The sequence below is a fragment of the Heptranchias perlo genome, chromosome 10 (genome assembly GCF_035084215.1).
Source record: "Heptranchias perlo isolate sHepPer1 chromosome 10, sHepPer1.hap1, whole genome shotgun sequence".
Taxonomy (NCBI): Eukaryota; Metazoa; Chordata; class Chondrichthyes; order Hexanchiformes; family Hexanchidae; genus Heptranchias; species Heptranchias perlo.
Genome location: NC_090334.1, coordinates 54,859,231 through 54,881,889, shown reverse-complemented (window position 1 = coordinate 54,881,889; position 22,659 = coordinate 54,859,231). Strand labels below are relative to the sequence as shown.

General features: G+C 42.9%; 1 protein-coding gene across 1 annotated transcript; it reads left to right on the top strand.

The window, feature by feature from the left end:
- Positions 1-466: 466 nt before the first annotated feature.
- Positions 467-15,271, top strand: LOC137326158 (uncharacterized). Its single transcript, XM_067991029.1, has 6 exons — positions 467-685; positions 4,879-4,946; positions 5,039-5,098; positions 5,175-5,231; positions 10,973-11,596; positions 15,145-15,271. Exons 1-6 carry the CDS (start codon positions 640-642, stop codon positions 15,148-15,150), a joined length of 861 nt encoding a protein of 286 aa, XP_067847130.1. The 5' UTR covers positions 467-639; the 3' UTR covers positions 15,151-15,271.
- The last annotated feature ends 7,388 nt before the right edge of the window (positions 15,272-22,659 follow it).

Here is a 22,659-nt window from a genome sequence, read left to right as displayed (position 1 = left end):
TCAACAACTAGCATACCCTGTGCTTTTTTTCCCTAATATAGGACTATATATATTCCTAAGAGACACACATACAGATATCACAACTGCATAAGCCATTTTCAACATAAAGATAAAAAAGTAAAATATTTAAAAATCTATGTTGTAAGAGGTGCTTCCGAAGAAGGGGGGGGTATTTTTTCGTTTTATTTACATAAAATATGGAGGAAGCAAATGAATGAGGAAAGTGGGAACCACTGCTCTGTTGGATCAATAAGCAGAAACAAAGCGCCAAGCTGGTCTGGACAAATAATGTTGATGCCTAACGGTTAGCCACTGTTTATTTTTCTTGTGGGGGGGGGGGGGGGGTAGGAGGTGTTTAATCTTTTTCCAGGTGTTTCTGATTAAAGTAAATCGGACTTGTGAATGAATCATTGCTCCGACCTGACATCCTCGCGCTGCACGTGCTCCTTCCCAATTAGGCAGCTCCCCGAATGAAGCCAATGGAAAGCTCAGGCTGCCTCCAAATCTTCAGGTCCGAGTGCCAGCGTCCTCGGTGGATAACTTTGAAACAAATTAAGTTCATTTTAAAGTTTAAAGAAATGGAACAACCAATTTGGTTCGGTAGCTTGCTGTTTTAGGAGAGCAACGAACGAACCAACCATGTCAGGCAGGAGGAAAAAGAGGCGACTTCGCTGCTGTGCTCAAGGTAAAGAGAGCGTTGTGACCTGACCCACCGCCTGTTTTTTTTTAATAAGATACACATTGCTTGTTAAGTGTTTTTTTTCTTCTTTTTTCTACCGTACCAACTAGAATTGGATAACTACTACTGGTGGAGTGTGTTATTAATTGGTGGACTAAAGTCAGCCGCTGTGTTTTGATTTGCTTTATTCTTCCAGTGAACAGTTAACGTAGGGTCTTAATTTGTTCCTATCCACCCTGAAATATGAAAAAAGGCCTGAAATCAACTATTGCAGAGGACCAACATCAAAGCATTTATTTATAGCCGTTATTTTAGCTTCGCAAACTAGCACATTATTGAATAACTGTCAATAGTGGATTACTTATTATTATATTAAAGAGGACATAGATTGGGGTCTTGTTGGATGTGATATTCAACTAAATTTGAGTTAGTCCTGCACAAAAATGAGCTGTGGCGCAGTGGTAGCCTCTTTGCCAGAAAGTAATAGCTTCAAGCCCCACTACAGAGACTTGAGCAACTAATCTAAGGTGACGCTTCAGTACAGTACTTGAGAGTGCTGTATTTGCTGGAGGTGTTTTCTTTCAGATGAGACCTTAAACCAAGGCCCTGTCTGCTCTCTTGGGGATGTAAAAGATCTCATGTCATTATTTACCATTTTCCTTGGTGGAATAATGCATTTGATGCAATGTTCCACCAGGGAAAGATGGAAATGAAATGGTCTAGGTCTTGAATAGAGAACTATATGATGGGATGAGCTAGATGGATTTAATGAACTGTCTCTGTTGCTTCCTTTTATGGTTGTGGTTTTAAAAGATACAGTTGAGTGCTCAGGCTGTATAATTTAGATGAATAAAGCTGATACTAGTGTAGAATCTGAAGGTGTATGACTTCATATGACCAATATTTAGTGTTTTTTTAGTTTAAGAAGTTATCACAAAACAATGTCATCATATGGAGGATACCCAAGAAGACCATTGAGTACTGAGTTTATTCTACAAGTGACAAAGCCCCGATAACACTCAGGAAAATTATTTAAGTTTTTTATGAATCATTAGGGTAAAGAGAGACTTTTGGAAAAAGGCGGGGGGGGGGAAGGAATGCTAACTCAAATGAACATGAATACCAATGTCATTTTAATGTAATTTGTCTCCTACAAACTATATCAGTAGAACTTCAAGCCTATACCAGGATGGTAGCCGGGGTGGGGGGGGGGAAGGGGAGAACTCTACTTGCATATCAAAGAAAAATCCAATTTTGCACTCCATTTTGGGAATGTAATATAGTGCAGCAAGGTCTTAGGTGTATGCAGCCAGGAGTCAATCTGATTGAAAGAGACCCATTTGCTGATAATTCAGTGGAGGGATATGGCTTAGGTGTTTACATGTTTGAGGAAATGGAATTTATTCTCAAGTATGAAAAATGCCCACCTAGCTAAGTCAGGACATTGGTGCAATTTCCAAACTATGTTGGGAATTAGCAGTTTACCATCAAGTTTTGTCATGCATCAGTGTGTATGATTCCCTCCTAGGAAGGAATATTTAAGGTACAACAACTGTGTGTGTTTGTTATTCGTTTGTTCATGGGATGTGGGCATTGCTGGCGAGGCCAGCATTTATAGCCCTTGAGAAGGTGGTGGTGAGCCACCTTGAACCACTGCAGTCCACGTGGTGAACGTTCTCCCACAGTGCTGTTAGGTAGGGAGTTCCAGGATTTTGACCCAACGACGATGAAGGAACGGTGATATATTTCCAAGTCAGGATGGTGTGTGACTTGGAGGGGAATGTGCAGGTGGTGTTGCTCCCATGTGCCTGCTGCTCTTGCCCTTCTAGGCGGTAGAGATCGCAGGTTTGGGAGGTCCTGTCGAAGAAGCCTTTGTGAGTTGCTGCAGTGCATCCTGTGGATGGTACACACTGCAGCCACGGTGCATCGGTGATGAAGGGAGTGAATGTTTAGGGAGGTGGATGGGGTGCCAATCAAGCCTGTTGCTTTGTCCTGGATGGTGTCGAGCTTGAGTGTTGTTGGAGCTGCATTCATCCAGGCAAGTCCTGACTTGTGCCTTGTAGATGGTGGAAAGGCTTTGGGGAGTCAGGAGGTGAGTCACTCACCACACAATACCCAGCCACTGACCTGCTCTTGTAGCCACAGTATTTATGTGGCTGGTCCAGTTAAGTTTCTGGTCAGTGGTGACCCCCAGGATGTTAATGGTGGGGGATTCGGCGATGGTAATGCTGTTGAATGTCAAGGGGAGGTGGTTAGACTCTCGTTGGAGATGGTTGTTGCCTGGCACTTGTCTGGTGCGAATGTTACTTGCCACTTATCAGCCCAAGCCTGGATGTTGTCCAGGTCTTGCTGCATGCGGGCACGGGTTGCGAATAGAACTGAACACTGTGCAATCATCAGCGAACATCCTCATTTCTGACCTTATGATGGAGGGAAGGTCATTGATGAAGCAGCTGAAGATGATTGGGCCTAGGACACTGCCCTGAGGAACTCCTGCAGCAATATCCTGGGGCTGAGATGATTGGCCTCTAATAACCACTACCATCTTCCTTTGTGCTTGGTATGACTCCAGCCACTGGAGAGTTTTCCCCCTGATTCTCATTGACTTCAATTTTACTAGGGCTTCTTGGTGCCACACTCGGTCAAATGCTGCCTTGATGTCAAGGGCAGTCACTCTCACCTCTGGAATTCAGCTCTTTTGTCCATGTTTGGACCAAGGCTGTAATGAGGTCTGGAGCCGAGTGGATCTGGCGGAACCCAAACTGAGCATTGGTGAGTAGGTTATTGGTGAGTAAGTGTCACTTGATAGCACTGACGCCGACACCTTCCATCGCTTTGCTGATGATCGAGAGTAGACTGATGGGGCGGTAATTGGCCGGATTGAATTTGTCCTGCTTTTTGTGGACAGGACATACTTGGGCAATTTTCCACATTGTCAGGTAGATGCCAGTGTTGTAGCTGTACTGGAACAGTTTGGCTGGAGGCGCAGTTAGTTCTGGAGCACAGGTCTTCAGCACTACAGCCGGGATGTTGTCGGGGCCCATAGCCTTTGTTGTATTCAGTGCACTTCTGGCTGAAGATGGTTGCAAACGCTTCAGCCTTGTCTTTTGCACTCGTGTGCTGGAATCTGCCATCATTGAGGATGAGGATGTGTACAGAGCCGCCTCCTCCTCCTCCCATTTAATTGTCCACCATTCAAGATTGGATATGGTAGGACTGCAGAGCTTTGATCTGATGCGTTAGTTGTGGAATCGTTTAGCTCTGTCTATAGCATGTTTCTGCTGTTTAGCATGCATGTAGTCCTGTGTTGTAGCTTCACCAGGTTGGCACCTTTTTAGGTAAGCCTGGTGCTGCTCCTGGCATGCTCTTCTACACTCCTCATTGAACCAGGGTTGATCCCCTGGCTTGTTAATGGTAGAGAGGGGAATATGCCATGTCATGAGGTTACAGATTGTGGTGGAATACAATTCTGCTGCTGATGGCCCACAGCGCCTCACGGATACCCAGTTTTGAGCTGCTAGATCTGTTCTGAATCTATCCCATTTAGCACGGTGGTAGTGCCACACAACACGTTGGATGGTGTCCTCAGTGTGAAGACGGGACTTCATCTCCAAGGACTGTGCGGTGGTCCCTCCTAGCAATACTATCACAGACAGATGACTATCACAGACAGATGCATCTGCGACAGGTAGATTGGTGAGGATGAGGTCAAGTTGGTTCTTCCCTTGTGTTGGTTCGCTCACCACCTGCCACAGGCCCAGTCTGGCAGCTATGTCCTTCAGGACTCGGCCAGTAGTGGTGCTACTGAGCCACTTTTTTTGTGATGGACATTGAAGTCCGCCACCCTTCACAGGAGAGTTTACAGACAAAATTTGTCACTAAGCCACATATGGAAATATTAGGACAGGTGACCAAAAGCTTGGTCAGAGGTAGTTTTTAAGGAGCATCTGGAAGGAGGGAGCGAGGGATTTAGAAAGGGAATTCCAGACCTTTTGGCCTAGATAGCTGATGACATAGATGCCAGTGGTGGGGTGAAGGAAATCGGATGCACGATAATTAAAACTTATATTTAAAATATCTTAATTTTGTTGGCCAACTCCATATTGCTTTTTTGGTTGTCCCTTGTACTGGGGAAATCTGGAAATTGTATTAATCTATATTATGTCAATTTATTTTAACTAATGGTGGTTTTCTTGCAGAATTGGTTGATAGCACAAATGTACACACAACTCCCGACTATATGGAAGTATTGGCAACTAAATACAAGGTAACATGAAAAATATTAAACACTGAGTCCTTTTTATGGGAAAAAAATGGATTAAAGGATGCATAAGTAACACCTTTTCTTTCCCCTTCAAGGAAAAGTGTAAATTAGAATCAAGTACAGAATCTGAATCTGATGCCTGTACTATTAATGAGGTAATTATCTCTTTAATTGAATATAATAAAAGGTTAAATATTTCCTTTTAAATTTGGCTTTATTTATCCACTGCAGGCTTTGATGAACCCAAGTTTGCCTGATTCTACAAAGAATCATGAAACCGTGAAACAAGTAAGTATGTGAAGCTTAAAGTAAATCTAAAGCTAAAGTAAGTGTTGAAATTGTTCTTCACAATGAAAATGTCCACATATACTAGAGTGGCAGAATGTATTGGTGAACAGTACTGTAGTCTATAGCAGGATGTATATTGTAAGCACCCAAAATGGATAGATTATATTACTTTGATATTTAGTAACCATTAGTTAAGCACTACATGCCATGACTTCACATAAGACAAGTATTTGCCTCCAACATATACTTTCTTCCCCCCCCCCCCATATACTTTAATAGCCATCTGAATGCTTTTTTTTGATCACATGAGGCTAATTAGCAAATGGTTCAGCAGTGAGATTCCTTCACCCCATTTTTCTATATCTGAGAGAGCAGTTATTTTTGTCCACCTTTTAATGTCTGTTAATTGGCCCCATTTCATTAACCTTCTATTAAGGAGTGTCTTTATTGACTATCATTAGGTATGATTTTTTAACTTACTGCTCCAGCAGAGTGATATTATTGCCAGGAGAATGGAACACTTTCCATTTTTGGTATGCAGTGTCAACATGGAATACTCCCAGATGAAATGTAGCTGGTCAGATGCAAAGTAAAGCTACCTCTACTCTGCCTCAACTATATGGCTTAACCCCAGTCTCGGACCCCCAGTATAAACCTTTCTCTTGCTTCCCATGTCACTGAGACAAATATGATTGCCAAGTATAAGACTCTCTCCCTAAAACTGGCAGAGGGCGAGAGATTTCCTTTCCATCAAACCTATATCCCACAGGTGAAGGGATAGTATTTAAAACAGTATGCTGGTCCACTGTGCTGCTTGGTCTCGCCCATCTCTTGTCACTCTAACTTTGTGTTTAAAAGCTGATCGCTTTTTACTCATTACTTTTAATCTTTGATTATTTTTCCAAGATAAGCAAATTATTCCCGTTCTTCAGCTTTCCTGGACTTGCTGCTGTAGGGGCGGGTAGGTGGACTTCCTGTTCCACCAGTTTGTGCAAGTTAACATCCAGGTTGAATATTCAGCTGTAGTCTTTTTTTGGCTTAATTGGATCCAGACCATTCCTGGGCAGATTAGAAGTGCTGGTCCCATTGTAGTGAAAAGAGTCACTCTGGATGTATGTATCCCTTCCCCACATCATGGAGTGGCTAAGGAAAGAGTCAGAGATCTGAAGTGGCAAGTGTCAATGAAGCCAGAAATCACATACAATTAATAACTGCTAAAATTATAGCACAAATATAAAAATTAGGACTGAGCTAGGGAGTACTTTAACTTAGTCCATGTGCTGGTATATGTATGCACTTGCTATCTAAAACTTTACTTCCAATTTTGATAATGCTCTTGTAGGACCATAGAAGTTTATAGTTTAGAAAGAGGTCATTCATCTTGTCATGTCTGTGCTCTTTGCTATAGCAAGAAACAATCCCACTGCTCTGCTCTCTTCTAATTCCTCTATCTTCCTCCGCTTCAAATATTTATACAATTTTCCCTTAAAAGATGCTATAGTGTGTCTCAACCACTCAGTAGCAAAGCAGTCAGTGCTCCAAAAATCATCTCCTAATGTCTCTCCTCATTCTTGGTGATGATTTTAAGTTGATGACCCTTTGTTACTGACTCTCCAAGGAGATGAAGTCGTCTATCCCTATTCGCTCTATAAAAATCATTCATCATTTTAAAAATCTCTTAAATCTCCTCTTGGCCTTCTCTGGTACTGTGGAAATAGTCCCATCATCTAAAGTTTCTCTTAATTATGGTTTTCCATCCTTGCATCATTCTGGTGAATATATGTTCACTGGCTTTAATGCCCTTTCTATAATAGGATGCCTAAAACTACATACAGTATTCTAACTGTAGCTTAACCAATGTTTTGAAAAAAATCTTTACTCTTGTACTCGATGACCATATTTATAAATCTCAAAATTCTATTGGACCTTTTGATAGCTTTACCTACCTTGTACTTTCAGGGGATTATGTATTTGAACCCTGGTGTCTCTGTTGATCTACACCCTTCAGTGTCTCTCCATTGAGTGTATTATCCCATTCCTTGTTTCTTTTCTCCCAAAATGTATTGCCTTACAGTTATCCACATTAAATTGCATCTGCCAATTCCGCTAGCTTTTCTGTCTTTCTGAAGTCTTTTTCAGTCCTTCTTATTGTTTACTACACCACCTATCTTTGTTTCGCCAGCAAATTTCAAGATTTTGCTCCCTAAACCCAAGTTCCAATCCTCTATATACAAAAGTGGACCCAACACTGACTCCTGGGGTACACCACTTCCACCCTTCTCCAGTCCGAGAAACCTCCATTTGCCCTAACCTTTGTTTCTTGCCCATCTCCCAAGTGTCTATGCCTGCTATTACATTTCCTATTGTACCGCATGCCTGCATTTTTTTCCAGCAAGCCTCGAGATACTTTTTATTGAATGTTCTCTAAAAATCCATATACACATCTGCTCTATTCCCTTCATCTATCCAATCAGTTATTTCTTCAAAAATCTATTAAATTTGTCAAATGCAACCTGTCTTTAATGAATCTGTGCTGGCAGTCCCTGATTACCTCAAGCATTTCTAAATGCTCACCTAATTTTATCTGCAGTTATGGATTCTAAGAGTTTGTCCAGAACTGATAGTTATCATCCATTTTATCCTTCTTTCCCCTTTTGACCAAGGTTGTTATATCGACTATGGCACAATTTGCACTTTTGTCAAACCCCAAGTTCTGCCTTCAGTGATATCAAACCAAAAGATCCCCTGTGTACTGCCCAGACCTAGCACTCCCATCCCACTGCTACCAATGTGACCAGCTCGCAGTGCAGCTAAACTCCACACCCTCAGCCAGTACTGCTAAATGCCAGATATCTACCTCCAACTAGTATTGGACATCATCTTGCTGTGTATTCACAGCTTTAAAACTTCTGGGAGATTAAAAATTCTATACACGGGTAAAGGTGAGTGTTATTCTGTGAAAAAAGACAGACAGATATGTAGAACCAGTTTTTAAAAAAAAAAACATTTAATAAAAATGGAAATTGACTTATTCACTCACTGTAAATCAGTACCTCTGATGGCCCCTGCATGGAATAAACATCCCCAATGTTACACGGTGGTAGATTCTCTGTCACTAAGCAATACCACGGGAGATTTCATAGAATGATACAGCACAGAAGGAGGCCATTCGCCTATCGTGTCTGTGCTGGCTCTTTGATAAGAGCTATCCAATTAGTCCCTTTCCCCATAACCCTGAAAACTTTCCCACTTCAAGTATTTATCCAATTCCCTTTTGGAAGTTATCATTGAATCTGCTTCCACCACTCTTTCAGGCAGTGCATTCTAGATCGATACAACTAGCTGCGTTTTAAAAAATATATATATTTTCCTCATCTTGGCTCTAGTTCTTTTGCAAATTACCTTGCAGATGATACAAAGATAGGAGGGAAAGTAGAGAGTGAGGAGGACATAAAAAACCTGCAAGGGGATATAGACAGGCTGGGTGAGTGGGCGGAGATTTGGCAGATGCAATATAATATTGGAAAATGTGAGGTTATGCACTTTGGCAGGAAAAATCAGAGAGCAAGTTATTTTCTTAATGGCGAGAGACTGGAAAGTACTGCAGTACAAAGGGATCTGGGGGTCCTAGTGCAAGAAAATCAAAAAGTTGGTATGCAGGTGCAGCAGGTGATCAAGAAAGCCAACGGAATGTTGGCTTTTATTGCTAGGGGGATAGAATATAAAAACAAGGAGGTATTGCTGCAGTTATATAAGGTATTGGTGAGACCGCACCTGGAATACTGCATACAGTTTTTGGTCTCCATACTTAAGAAAAGACATACTTGCTCTCGAGGCAGTACAAAGAAGGTTCACTCGGTTAATCCCGGGGATGAAGGGGCGGACATATGAGGAGAGGTTGAGTAGATTGGGACTCTACTCATTGGAGTTCAGAAGAATGAGAGGCGATCTTATTGAAACATATAAGATTGTGAAGGGTCTTGATCGGGTGGATGCAGTAAGGATGTTCCCAAAGATGGGTGAAACTAGAACTAGGGGGCATAATCTTAGAATAAGGGGCTGCTCTTTCAAAACTGAGATGAGGAGAAACTTCTTCACTCAGAGGGTGGTAGGTCTGTGGAATTTGCTGCCCCAGGAAGCTGTGGAAGCTACATCATTAGATAAATTTAAAACAGAAATAGACAGTTTCCTAGAAGTAAAGGGAATTAGGGGTTATGGGGAGCGGGCAGGAAATTGGACATGAAGCTGAGTTCGGATCGGTCAATGCCCTGTGGGTGGCGGAGAGGGCCCAGGGGCTATGTGGCCGGGTCCTGCTCCGACTTCTTGTGTTCTTTAGATTTGTGGTTGGGATCAGATCAGCCATGATCTTATTGAATGGCGGAGCAGGCTCGAGGGGCCGATTGGCCTACTCCTGCTCCAATTTCTTATGTTCTTATGTTCTTATGTAAATGGGTATGACATAATTGCCATTACAGAGATATGGCTGCAGAGTGACCAAGGCTGGGAACTGAATATTCAAGAATATTCGACATTTAGGAAGGACAGGCAAAAATGAAAAGGAGGTGGGGTAGCGCTGTTAATAAAGGATGAGATCAGCACAATAGTGAGGAAGGATCTTGGCTCAGATGATCAAGATGTAGAATCAGTTTGGGTGGAGCTAAGAAACAGCAAGGGGCAGAAAACATTGGTGGGAGTTGTTTATAGGCCACCAAACTGTAGTGGTAATGTAGGGCATGGTATAAAGCAGGAAATTAGAAGTGTGTGTAACAAGGGTCTAGACAGAGTAGATAGAGAGAAACTCTTCCCATTGGTGGAAGGGTCAAGAACCAGAGGGCATGGATTTAAGGTGATTGGCAAAAGAACCAAAGGTGACATGAGGAAAAACTTTTTTACACAGCGAGTGGTTAGGATCTGGAATGCACTGCCCGAGGGAGTGGCGGAAGCAGATTCAATCATGGCCTTCAAAAGGGAACTGGATAAGTACTTGAAACGAAAAAATGAGCAGGGCTTCGGGGATAGGGCGGGGCAGGGGGACTAGCTGGATTGCTCATGCATAGAGCCGGTGTGGACTCGATGGGCCGAATGGCCTCCTTCCATGCTGTAACTTATGAAATCTGTGTCCTCTGGTTACTGACCCTTCTGCTATTGGAAATAGTTTATCCTTATTTACTCATGAACATCTCTATTAAATCTCCCTTTTAATCTTCACTGCTTTAAGAACAACAACCCTAACTTCTCTAGCCTCTACATGTAACTGAAGTCCCACATCCCTGGTACCAGTCTAGAAAATCTCTTCTGCTAGTAATTATTGAGCCTCAAGTGAGACTGGAGATTAGAAGAAATTTTTTTACCAACCCACTCACTTTAATGTGGAATAAATTCCCAGCTAAAGGAGTTAAATGTTCAAACTCCAAAGAGTTTGATTTTAAATATGATGGATGTAGATAATTAAACCTTTGCTGCCTGGATGGTGAATGAATTATAAAATGCTAAATGTTGGTTGTAAGGTTGGATTAAAATCCTGAAGTTTTGGGATTAATTTAGTGATGTTTTGCTTACTTTGAGATTGAGGGAATTATTAACCTTTTTATTTTAGAGGTTTTATCTGTAACTGGTTGCAGCCTTCAAGAGATTTAAGTTGTGTAGAATCCATAATGAAGCAAAACTTGAATCTGGAGAAGGAAACTGGATCTCATTCTGTAAATAGTTATTTTTAATAACGTGACTTTTCCAAAACTTAGTATTTGGATCCATATGATGGAGACTTGGAAAGTACATCGAGTGAATCGGACAGTAGTAGAAGTTATCTGCAAGAGGCCTACACTGAAAAGATAAAGTATCAGTCCCATACTATTGTAGCAATTGATGGAAAGAAGTTGCCAATGAAACCATATAAACGATCCTTGCTGGCGACTTTTGAGCCTGTGTGCAGTTATACAGAATTAAACTCCATACAAATAGAACCTGTGCCTACTGCTGATGTGCTTCTACAATCTTCCAGTGAATCTGAAGTGCTATCCAACAGAGTACATGAACTGACATTTGCAACAAATCGATTTGTGCCAGATACCAGGCAGAAGGAGTTTGGGTCATCGTTAGATTCGAGGGTACTGACTGAGTCTTCTCCTATAAACTCGGACATTGGAGGAGAACATGGATTTATAAGCATGCTTGCTCTGAAAACCCCTGGGAAACGTAACCCCAGACACCAAAATGTCCATCTAGGCTCAGGACGAATCTTAAAGGCTTCTCATGAAAGTTTTCTTGAAGAAAAGTTAACATCAAAGAGAAAGCTTGGCAATCCTATTATTGATGCAGGCAATGACCGGATGAGTAAAAAGAAAAGCCGTATGATAAAAACAGAGGTAAGCAATTTTGTAGTGAAATGGTCTGGTTAGAATCTATGTATTTCTTTGAACTGTAGCATTACCTAAAGTGTATATTAACTAATATGACTATCTTTTATTTAAAATTTGCGTGCTCATCAAGATGTTGTTGGGCAATGGAATTCTCTTTCCCATTTCAGGCACCCAGCGCCAGCGTCAATAACTCTTAGTTCAGGTATAGTCGTGGAGATTGAGTAAGGCTCCCTTCACTCAGCCACAATAATACTTCCACAGCCCAAGCAAAGAATAAGTTTTGTATAGAGTAATGTGTTCTTTTCTAAACTTTTTTTCTTTCCTGGCAGTTGCCATTTTTGCTGGGGTAAAGGTCTGTGGGTGCTGCCAACCTTCCAGTCTCTCTCCCAAGTTGCCAGTCTTGTGTGCCCAGTGAGTTTCGGCAGGCTAGTGGACTATTTGGGGAGGCAGTCTGGGCACAAGACATTCCTTTGTAGTATGGGGTGCTGGGGCCAATTGCTGTAACTTTAGATAACTCAGTACAGACCAAGGATCAAACTTGGAACCTTCTGCTCTGTGTAACTTAGTACTAAACCCAATAGTGCATTTAGTTTGTGAAAGAAACACCAAATTTGTGGTTTTGAGATTAATACCTTGGTTGAAGTCCTTGTTCCATGAAGATGAAAGCTGCTTCTTGACAGTAAAAACTCAGTTTAAAAAATTCTGAGCAGGTCTATTCATTTTAGACCACTATTTTTGGCATACTTTAAAATATTAAGAAAAAAGGTTTGGACAATGTCGTGCTATCCTAATGGATGAGTTTATTTGCTCTCTGAATGTGGGCAATGCTGGCAAGGCTGCACTTATTGCCCATTGTTAATTGTACTGAGAGGGAGGTGTGGCTAAAACTGAAGCAGCCTCGATTAACAATGGTATCAATTAACCTGGCACATGCACGATGAGCCGAATGGCAGCCTCCTGCGTTGTATCATTCTACGATTCACTCTATAGTTTGTTTTTACAAATTGCATGACTTCTAGGCCATTTCAGAGGGTATTAAGAGTCAACCATGTGGTGAGATTGCAGTCATGCATAGGCTAGACCAGGCAGAGGTGGCAGGTTCCCGTCCCTGAAGGACATTAGGTAAGAGTGCCCAGGCTAAAACTGTTTACAGGAATCCTCTATGGCTACTATTTTGATTCAGCCAGCATTGTCATTCCTTGGGGTATGCCATTGCTATGTAGGATCTACTAATTTAATAGATCTGGGTGTGTTTTGTTTTTCTCCCCATCCCTCTAGTCTCAATGTTTTAGTGCTCAACAGACTTTATTACTGGGGAAGAAGAGAAACCTGTTTTTTTTATTGCTGAGCCCATGTGTATCATTGTCGCTAAAGCATACCCCTTTCACTTTAAGGAGAACCTTTTTGTTGACATCTACTTCAGAGTTTCTTGAAACAGGGCATTAAAGGCCATACAAAGGAGGGAAAACCTGTAGATGTTTGTAAATTATATTTGAAGGGTGGGGAGGGGGGGTGGGGGGAGAGAAAGAGTGCTCTGAAGGTTTAGTACAATAATTGTCCACTAATGAGCTTGATATGCTGCTTTGATTCTATTTAGTAGAAAGAAACCACAAAATAGAATTATAGCTTGTTCAAATTTTGTTTGATTTCATTTTGGAACTATAAAATAACCTGAAAACTGGCACCTCCTGCAAGGTAATGTGTGTTAGCCTAACAGCAGTAGTGGGGAAAATGCTAGAGTCTATTATAAAAGATGTGATAACAGAACACTTGGAAGGCATTAACGGGATTGGACAAAGTCAGCATGGGTTTATGAAAGGGAAATCAAATCCACTTAACACATCCACTGGAGTTTTTAACTATTAGAATAGATAGGGGAGAACCAGTGGATGTGGTGTATTTGGATTTTCAGAAGGCTTTTGATAAGGTCCCACACAAGAGGTTAGTGTGTAAAATTAAAGCACAGGGGATTGGGGGGGGAATATACTGGCATGGATTGAGAATTGGTTGACAGACAGGAAACAGAGTAGGAATAAATGGGTCTTTTCAGGGTGGTAGGCAGTGACTAGTGGGGTACCGCAGGCATCAGTGCTTGGCCCCCAGCTATTCACAATATATATCAATGATTTGGATGAGGGAACTAAGTGTAACATTTCCAAGTTTGCAGATGACACAAAGCTGGGGCGGAATGTGAGCTGTGAGGAGAATGCAAAGAGGCTCCACTGTGATTTAGGCAAGCTGGGTGAGTGGGCAAGAACATGGCAGATGCAGTATAATGTGGATAAATGTGAGGTTATCCACTTTGGTTGTAAAAACAGAAAGGCAGATTATTATCTGGTGATAGATTGGGAAAAGGGGAGGTGCAACGAGACCTGGGTATCCTTTATACCAATTGCTGAAAGCGAGCATTCAGGTGCAGCAAGCAGTTAGGAAGGCAAATGGTATGTTGGCGTTCATTGCAAGAGGATTTGAGTACAGGAGCAGGGATTTCTTACTGCAGTTGTACAGGGCCTTGGTGAGACCACATCTGGAGTATTGTGCAGTTTTGGTCGTCTTATCTAAGGAAGGATGTCCTTGCCATAGAGGGAGTGCATCAAAGGTTTACCAGACTGATTCCTGGGATGGCAGGACTGACATATGAGGAGAGATTGGGTCGACTAGGCCTATAATTCACTAGAGTTTAGAAGAATGAGAGGTGATCTCATCGAAACATATAAAATTCTAACAGGACTAGACAGACTAGATGCAGGATGTACCCAATGGCTGGGGAGTCCAGAACCAGGGGTCACAGTCTCAGAATACAGGGTATGCCATTTAGAACAGAGATGAGGAGAAATTTCTTCACTCGGGGTGGTGAACCTGTGGAATTCTCTACCACAGAAGGCAGAGGAGGCCAAGTTATTAGATGTATTCAAGGAGGAGATAGATATATTTCTTAATGCTCAAGGGATATGGGGAAAAAGTGGGAATAGGGTACTGAGTTAGACGATCAGCCATGATCATTTTGAATGGCGGAGCAGGCCCAAAGGGCCGAATGGCTTACTCTTGCTCCTGTTTTCTATGTATCCCTGATGAAAGAGGCTGATGTGCTGCTTGTGTACTTCAGTATAATGAATGTTAATGTTTGAACCAAGAAAGAGCTTTTTCTTAACACAGTACTACTCAATGTTGGTATGAACTTAGTAATAAATCAGCAATATAGTGGGTTAGGAAGTATGAGTAATGGTTTGGATAGAACCCTTATCAGTCTTGAGTGGTTCTAACAAAATAATCAGTGAATGGTAATCAGAACTTAAAGCTATCTTTTAAAAACAAAAGCCTTTCACTGTAATGGTCTAGCAAAAGGAGGCAAAACCATGTGAGTCCTTTAGTGCTCCTGGTTGAATAGTAGGCCAGTTTGCTTGTAGGTGTTGCATTAGGTCCTAAATAGTTCTGACCCATATCAAAGTTAGAAGTCCAAGTTGGGAAGAACGAGAAATTCTTTACTATAGTCTGAGCTGTGGCTAAATTCAGTTGAGAAAATATTCTATACCACTCCTACACTCTTTTTTTAGGGGTGAAGAGGATCAAGTGAGCCATTGAATGTATGTATTCATTGGGCTAGAAGAAACCTTGAGGACAAGAATGTGATTGCAGTTATACATTCTTCACAACTTTCAATAAAAGATTTGCTATAATTAACCATTTAGTTTGCATAGAAGTTTGAAAAGTTTAAAAGCGAAGGCTTGTTTTGCTTTAGTCAATTCCTCTTTGTTTTGATTTAAGTGATGGGCCTGGAGATGGTCTTTAGTCACATCCAATAGTCAGAGCATGTCAAAGGCATAATTGCTGTGAAAGTTTACAGAAATACTTTGAACCAAGAGTACTCTCCATAACATTCCTTCTCCTTTTAAAAGCAAAAAGGTAAATTTTAGCTTTGTGTGCTATAAAATTAACAAGTACCTTAATGACTGGCTACCTTACCAGTTTGAGGAATTGGGTCAAGTGCTTGATAAGCACTTTCATTCATTGGCCAATGACTAGAAAGAAAAAAAATAGTAATTCTGCTGGGATTTAGGCATTTGAAATTTATTACTTTATGCATAATTTCTGGTAACTGTCAACAGCTAATAATGGCATTGTCTTTTAAGATATACCCTTTACATAGAGAGCTTGCATTTATATATCGCCTTTCACAACCTCAGGACGACCAAAGTGCTTTACAGCCAACGAAGTACTGTTTTTGAAATGTAGTCACTATTGTAGGAAATGCGGCAGCTAATTTGATAGGTGAGGATAACCCTAGATGCTTGTTTCCTTGATCAGAGCAATGATATTTAAGATGTGTACATTTTCAGTTCAGCCATGAAACCACCCAAGGTATGAAAAAGCAGCCTAAACTGCCTTTTCCATAGCTCTTTTCTGTAAGGGGAAGGGGAGAAGTATGTAATCTCCAATGAAGATGTCAGAAAAGGGCAATATTTGATAGTCAAAATAATCTCCATGGACAATGATAGTGGTGGGGTGTTTGTATACAGCAAGGTTCAAGAGTTCTTTCTGCCACCTCAGTCACAATGTCACAGCTGCAAAAAAAAATCATAGGGAAAATGCCAGAAAGACTTGGGTCTACACTTGACTTAGCTGTTCTCTCCACAGCTTCTGACTGATCCATCATCAGTTTGGACAAAGGGTCTGCATCTGACCTCTATGGATGCTGATTATGTATTGTACTCAAACCATACTGGGAAGTGGCACAGCCACTAGGGTGAATGGGGAAAAAGTATTGTTCACTGAAGAATGACTTCCTGATATCAGTTCTAAAATGCCTTTTACTTTTGAACTTGTCCCTTGTCCTCGCTGTAATTTCCCACATTTAACTTATGTGAGACACCACCTTTTCAAGAAACAAGTTTCTCCAGAATGTCTTAACTCATCTGTAACACAAAGCATCAGCCTTGGGTCACGGTGAACAGAATTGGATGCAGTACTCGGTGTAGTCTTGGAGCACTATATAATTTGAGCATGATGTCCTCTTTAGTCTAGTTCACCCTTCTAGTGGCTTCAGTGATTACTGCTCTGTATTGGTTGGACATGTTGAGCATCAAAAATAAGACTTCTAGATTTTTCAGCTTCATCACTCTTCATGTATATGTGTAATTCATTTTCCTTCCTTCATCACTCTTCATGTATATGTGTAATTCATTTTCCTTCCTATATCTAGTAATTTGCACACATTTTTATTTGCCATTATTCTGCCCACTCACATTATCTGACTCACTTTATAATTTGAGCTGCCTTCACAGACTCCACTGCCCCTCTTAGTTTGAATCCAAGCCACTAATATAAATGAAAAACAGTAGTGGTCCTAATACCCTAGGGCACCCACTCAACACTCTGACATAACGCCCAAGAAGTTCCTATTGTCTACCTTTCAGCCAATTTAATATATTCATAACATTTACCCTGAATCTTAATCATTGTGCTTAATTAATAGCTTTTTGTATTAAATTGTCAAATGTCTGTTGGAAGTCTAAGTACACCACATTGTAGGGCTTTCCAGAGTCCACTTGGGTTGTTAGTCAAAGAAAAGCAAGGTGATTGGCTAGAATGCACTTTTAAGTTATTATAGTGAGCCTAGGTTGAGTGATAACACTTGCCTGAGTCAGAAGGTTGTGGGTTTAAGTTCCATACATGGGGCTCCATTTTAGCACCTGTTATTGGGTGAATTTGTGGCGGGGGGGGCTGAGATTCGGGGAGCCCAGCTTCTCCCACAGGTAGGACTCCTACAGGCAATTAAAGCCAATGGGGTGGTACTTCTCTATTTATCTTGCTATTTCAGGTCATTAACAGACCTGATTAAGGGAATATGTCAGGAGGGGTGGGAACTTAGAAACAACTGGGACTGTTTCCCATACGGGGGGGAAACACTCCCAGTTGATTTGACAGTTGGGGGTGGGGGGGGGGGGGGGAAGAGAGGAGAAAGACCCTCACTCATTGCAGGAGGCCACTCTGTCACTTGGGACAAAATTTGGCCTCCACCACCCTCCTCCTGACAATCAAATTCACCAACTTGCACACTTACCACGGGGTCCAGAGACATGTACCTACCTTGCGGACCCCCTCAGATGCACATTTTCCAGATGGGGGCTGCCGTAACTGCAGTCATGACCTCCTCGGAGGGCGAACAGCTTCGCCGTCCACCTCTGACATGTGGAGCTCCACAACACAGTGCTGTGACACATCCACCTGCACAGCAGGAGGGAGGGCAACCAGAGAGAGAGATGCGTCGCAGGGGGCACTACCCTCGCCACAGGGTCCACAGACTGAGGCTCAGCTTCCTGGACCTCTGAGCACCAGTGCACAGGGAGGCTGAGAGTCACTCAACATGTAGTCATGGACATCTGCAGCCTCCTTCATGCCGAGCTACTCCCGCCTGCTCCGAGCACCATCTTCTTACCTGTTGCTGTCAAAGTCATCATGGCCCTCAACAACTTCTCCTCTGCATCCTTCCAGGGTGCCACTGGGGATATTGCCGATGTCTCTCAGTTGTCTGCACAAAAGAGCCCTGCAAATACACTCTGCAGTGACACAATGGGTGGCATCAGTTGTGGGTCTTCATTGTGATCCTCAGGAAAGGGAATTATTGCACAAACCAGACAAGATTCGCAAAGACGTGGCAGTAGTGGTGCCAATATAATATATGATGTGAGTTGGTCAGAAATTAAATAGAAGTAAAAACCATGACACACCCTTGTGCATCCCCTTCATGCTCACAACACGTTCACCTTACGCTTCCTACTGCACCTATGTAATGCATGCCCTGTGGCTGCAGCACAGGTAGTGGCAGGTTGAGTGAGGCTGACTGTGAAAGAGATGCATGAGAGGGTGATTATGAGATAGAGCCATGAGATTGTATGAGGATTGGGTTGAGTGGTAGTGGCAGGCTGAGTACTGGCAAGATGAGTAAGTGCAGGTAAGATGAGGATGAGGTTTGAGTGGGTGTGAGGGGTGATGTGACAGAGTAGTGTTGGCAGTGCAGGAGATGTGGGGTGGTGATGTGGCAGACAGAGTGTAGGGGAATGAGTAAGTACTCACTTTGGCTGACCTCCGAAGGTCATTGCAGCACCTCCTGCCCTGTATGCAGATGGGCGATATGTTGGTGGTGCAGGTGACCTCCTCTGCCACCTCGAGCCAGGCCTTCCTGGTGGCAGAGGCAGGCTGCTTCCTCCCACCCGCTTTGGGGGGGGGGGGGGAGAAAGAGATCTCTGTCCTCCTCCTCACTCCATCTAATGATACCTGGAGGAACATTAAACTGGGATCAGCCTTCCCCCTGGGCTGCTCCATGCTGTAATTTTTTCTATTTGTTGCAGCATCTGTCAGTGGAAGACTTCCCCTTTAAATAGAGCTCCTCCAGCTGACAGACCTTACTGCATATGCACAGTCCGCCCGCCCGCCGTGCAGCTCAGCAGCAGGGAACCCGGAAGACCAGGTAAGTGGATCCAATTAGGCTGCGATCGCACGCAGGGCAGACTGATTTTACCAGGCGCGTTGCCCAGTCACCCCTCCCCTCCCCCCCCCCCCCCCCCCCCCACCGTGAACCCGCAGCCCTCCTAATATGGAGCCCATGAGATGTGAACACAATCTAGGCTGACAATTGTGCATTATGGAAGGAGTGCTGCATTGTTGAAGGTGCTGTTTTGCAGGTGTGCTATTAAACTGAAGCCTTGTGTGCTCTCAGGTGGATGTGAAAGATCCTGTGGTGCTCTGGCCAATATTTATCCCATAACCAACATTAAATATTATCTGGTCGTTCCCATTGTTCGTGGGACCTTTTCTGGATGCAAATTGCCTACATTACAATTGTGGCTACACTTCAAAAGTACATCTGCTGTAAAGCACTTTGGGACATCTTGAGGTCATGAAAGGCACTATAGGGCAAGATCTTTCTTTCAATAGCAGGTTCCATTATTTTAGACTGCATTGAATACTAAAAGCTGTAGTTGTCTGAATCAGTTTTGTTGACCTTTCTAATAATGGGTACTATGATAGCAGTAGATTGAAAACAGGCTAACAACTCAGTAGCTCCTTCAATGATAGACGAGGAGTAGTGCCTATTAGTATTCTTGAATAAGTACATGAGAACTTAGTTTTTAAGTCTGAAGTCATGAATTATACTTTAGCTATCTTTACATGAATAGTTGATATTAACTACTTGTGCTCATTGCTTGTTTCAAGCTCAGTTGACTCTTCTAACTTTTTTATATTCGTTCACGGGATGTGGGCGTCGCTGGCGAGGCCAGCATTTATTGCCCATCCCTAATTGCCCTTGAGAAGGTGGTGGTGAGCCGCCTTCTTGAACCACTGCAGTCTGTGTGGTGACGGTTCTCCCACAGTGCTGTTAGGAAGGGAGTTCCAGGATTTTGAACCAGCAACAATGAAGGAACAGCGATATATTTCCAAGTCGGGATGGTGTGTGACTTGGAGGGGAACGTGCAGGTGGTGTTGTTCCCATGTGCCTGCTGCTCTTGTCCTTCTAGGTGGTAGAGGTCGCGGGTTTGGGAGGTGCTGTCGAAGAAGCCTTGGCGAGTTGCTGCAGTGCATCCTGTGGATAGTGCACACTGCAGCCACAGTGTGCCGGTGATGAAGGGAGTGAATGTTCAGGGTGGTGGATGGGGTGCCAATCAAGCAGGCTGCTTTATCTTGGATGGTGTAGAGCCTCTTGTGTTGTTGGAGCTGCACTCATCCAGGCAAGTGGAGAGTATTCCATCACACTCCTGACTTGTGCCTTGTAGATGGTGGAAAGGCTTTGGGGAGTCAGGAGGTGAGTCACTCGCCACAGAATACCCAACCTCTGACCTGCTCTTGTAGCCACAGTATTTATATGGCTGGTCCAGTTAAGTTTCTGGTCAATGGTGACCCCCAGGATGTTGATGGTGGGGGATTTGGTGATAGTAATGCCGTTGAATGTCAAGGGGAGGTGGTTAGACTCTTGTTGGAGATGGTCATTGCCTGGCACTTATCTGGCACAAATGTTACTTGCCACTTGAGCCCAAGCCTGGATGTTGTCCCGGTCTTGCTGCATGTGGGCTCGGACTGCTTCATTATTTGAGGGGTTGCGAATGGAACTGAACATCCCCATTTCTGACCTTATGATGGAGGGAAGGTCATTGATGAAGCAGCTGAAGATGGTTGGGCCTAGGACACTGCCCTGAGGAACTCCTGCAGCAATGCCCTGGGGCTGAGATGATTGGCCTCCAACAACCACTACCATCTTCCTTTGTGCTAGGTATGACTCCAGCCACTGGAGAGTTTTTCCCCTGATTCCCATTGACTTCAATTTTACTAGGGCTCCTTGGTGCCACACTTGGTCAAATGCTACCTTGATGTCAAGGGCAGTCACTCTCACCTCACCTCTGGAATTCAGCTCTTTTGTCCATGTTTGGACCAAGGCTGTAATGAGGTCTGGAGCCAAGTGGTCCTGGTAGAACCCAAACTGAGCATCGGTGAGCATGTAAGTGCTGCTTGATAGCACTGTCGTTGACACCTTCCATCACTTTGCTGATGATTGAGTGTAGACTGATGGGGCGGTAATTGGCCGGATTGGATTTGTCCTGCTTTTTGTGGACAGGACATACCTGGGCAATTTTCCACATTGTCTGGTAGATGCCAGTATTGTAGCTGTACTGGAACAGCTTGGCTAGAGGCGCAGCTAGTTCTGGAGCACAAGACTTCAGCACAAGACTTCAGCACTACAGCTGGGATGTTGTCGGGGCCCATAGCCTTTGCTGTATCCAGTGCACTCAGCCGTTTCTTGATATCACGTGGAGTGAATCGAATTGGCCGAAGACTGGCTTCCGTGATGGTGGGGATACTTGTGCTATGTGACCTTCAGTAGTTACAATAAAAACATGAACTGCAGACAATGACAATTCTTTGACGTTACTGTTGCACTGAAGTGCATCAAGAATATAAAGCCTCATAGGCTATATACATTTTTTTTAAAAAAACAGCAAAACAAGAAAGGATAGCATTAAGGAACAGAGTGGGAAAATAAATAAGGCTTCACTTAGCAACTGTCACATTATGCAAAGCAGTTTCAGGTGTACATCAATTCAAAAGTAGCAGCATACCTGTACAGTCATACCTCATCTGACTAGAGTACACTGAAGCCAAATGGTGCAAGACCCTCTCCAGGGACCATTTGGCATCAGGGGCATGCAAATCTGCTAGTTTTCTTCCTTGGCTCCTGCAGCATTAACCACTCAGTAAAGTATTATTCGTCTACCAGTAAGCAATACAGAGGTCTACAAGTTACAATAAAAAGGGAAACTGATACAGAAATGTGTACTTTCCTGTTGCCAGACCACAGGTCACCCCACAAGTGGGCCTTACTTGGAGGTGGTCACTATGATTATGACAGATGGGACACATACTAGGCCAACTTGTTAGGTTAGATTGAGAACACAGCACTATTACTTTAGTGCACAACTATCACCTTGTCACAGTAAGGCACACAACTGTATTACCCTTGTCACAATAAGGTCTTCTATTTCCATTCTGCGCCTTTAATCCCCAAACCCAGATACCTTCAAGGAGTGGGATAGAATCAACAATCTACCACCATACTGGTCCAAATAATGTTTTTCAGATCCACAGACCATTCCTACCAAAGCAGTGCATCAGCCAAGTCATGTGTAACAGACCATTCTATTAGATAACATACCAGTATATTACATTTATGCTTTTGAAGAGAGCTTAATCAAGAGCAAAGTAGTAGTTCATTACAGTGAGGGGACAAAACAGGTAGTGGGATCAGCAGCATCATGACTGCCCCCTTCCTGGTTTTTGGCTGGGGTTGGGGGAGGAAAGAGTATAAAATGTAGTAACTGGAGGAACAAATGCATAAAGCAGCACAGTAGCATGTGCACTGGAAGCTACCCTATCACTAGGCATTCCAACAGTTATCTCAGTTAAATTTTTCCTATAGAAAGCACACTTTTCCAGAACATATTAACCCACTATATAACCTTGAGTACCTTTTGAAGTCCAATGTTTTTGGAATTTCACTAGAAAATAAAAGGGCTCAAAAA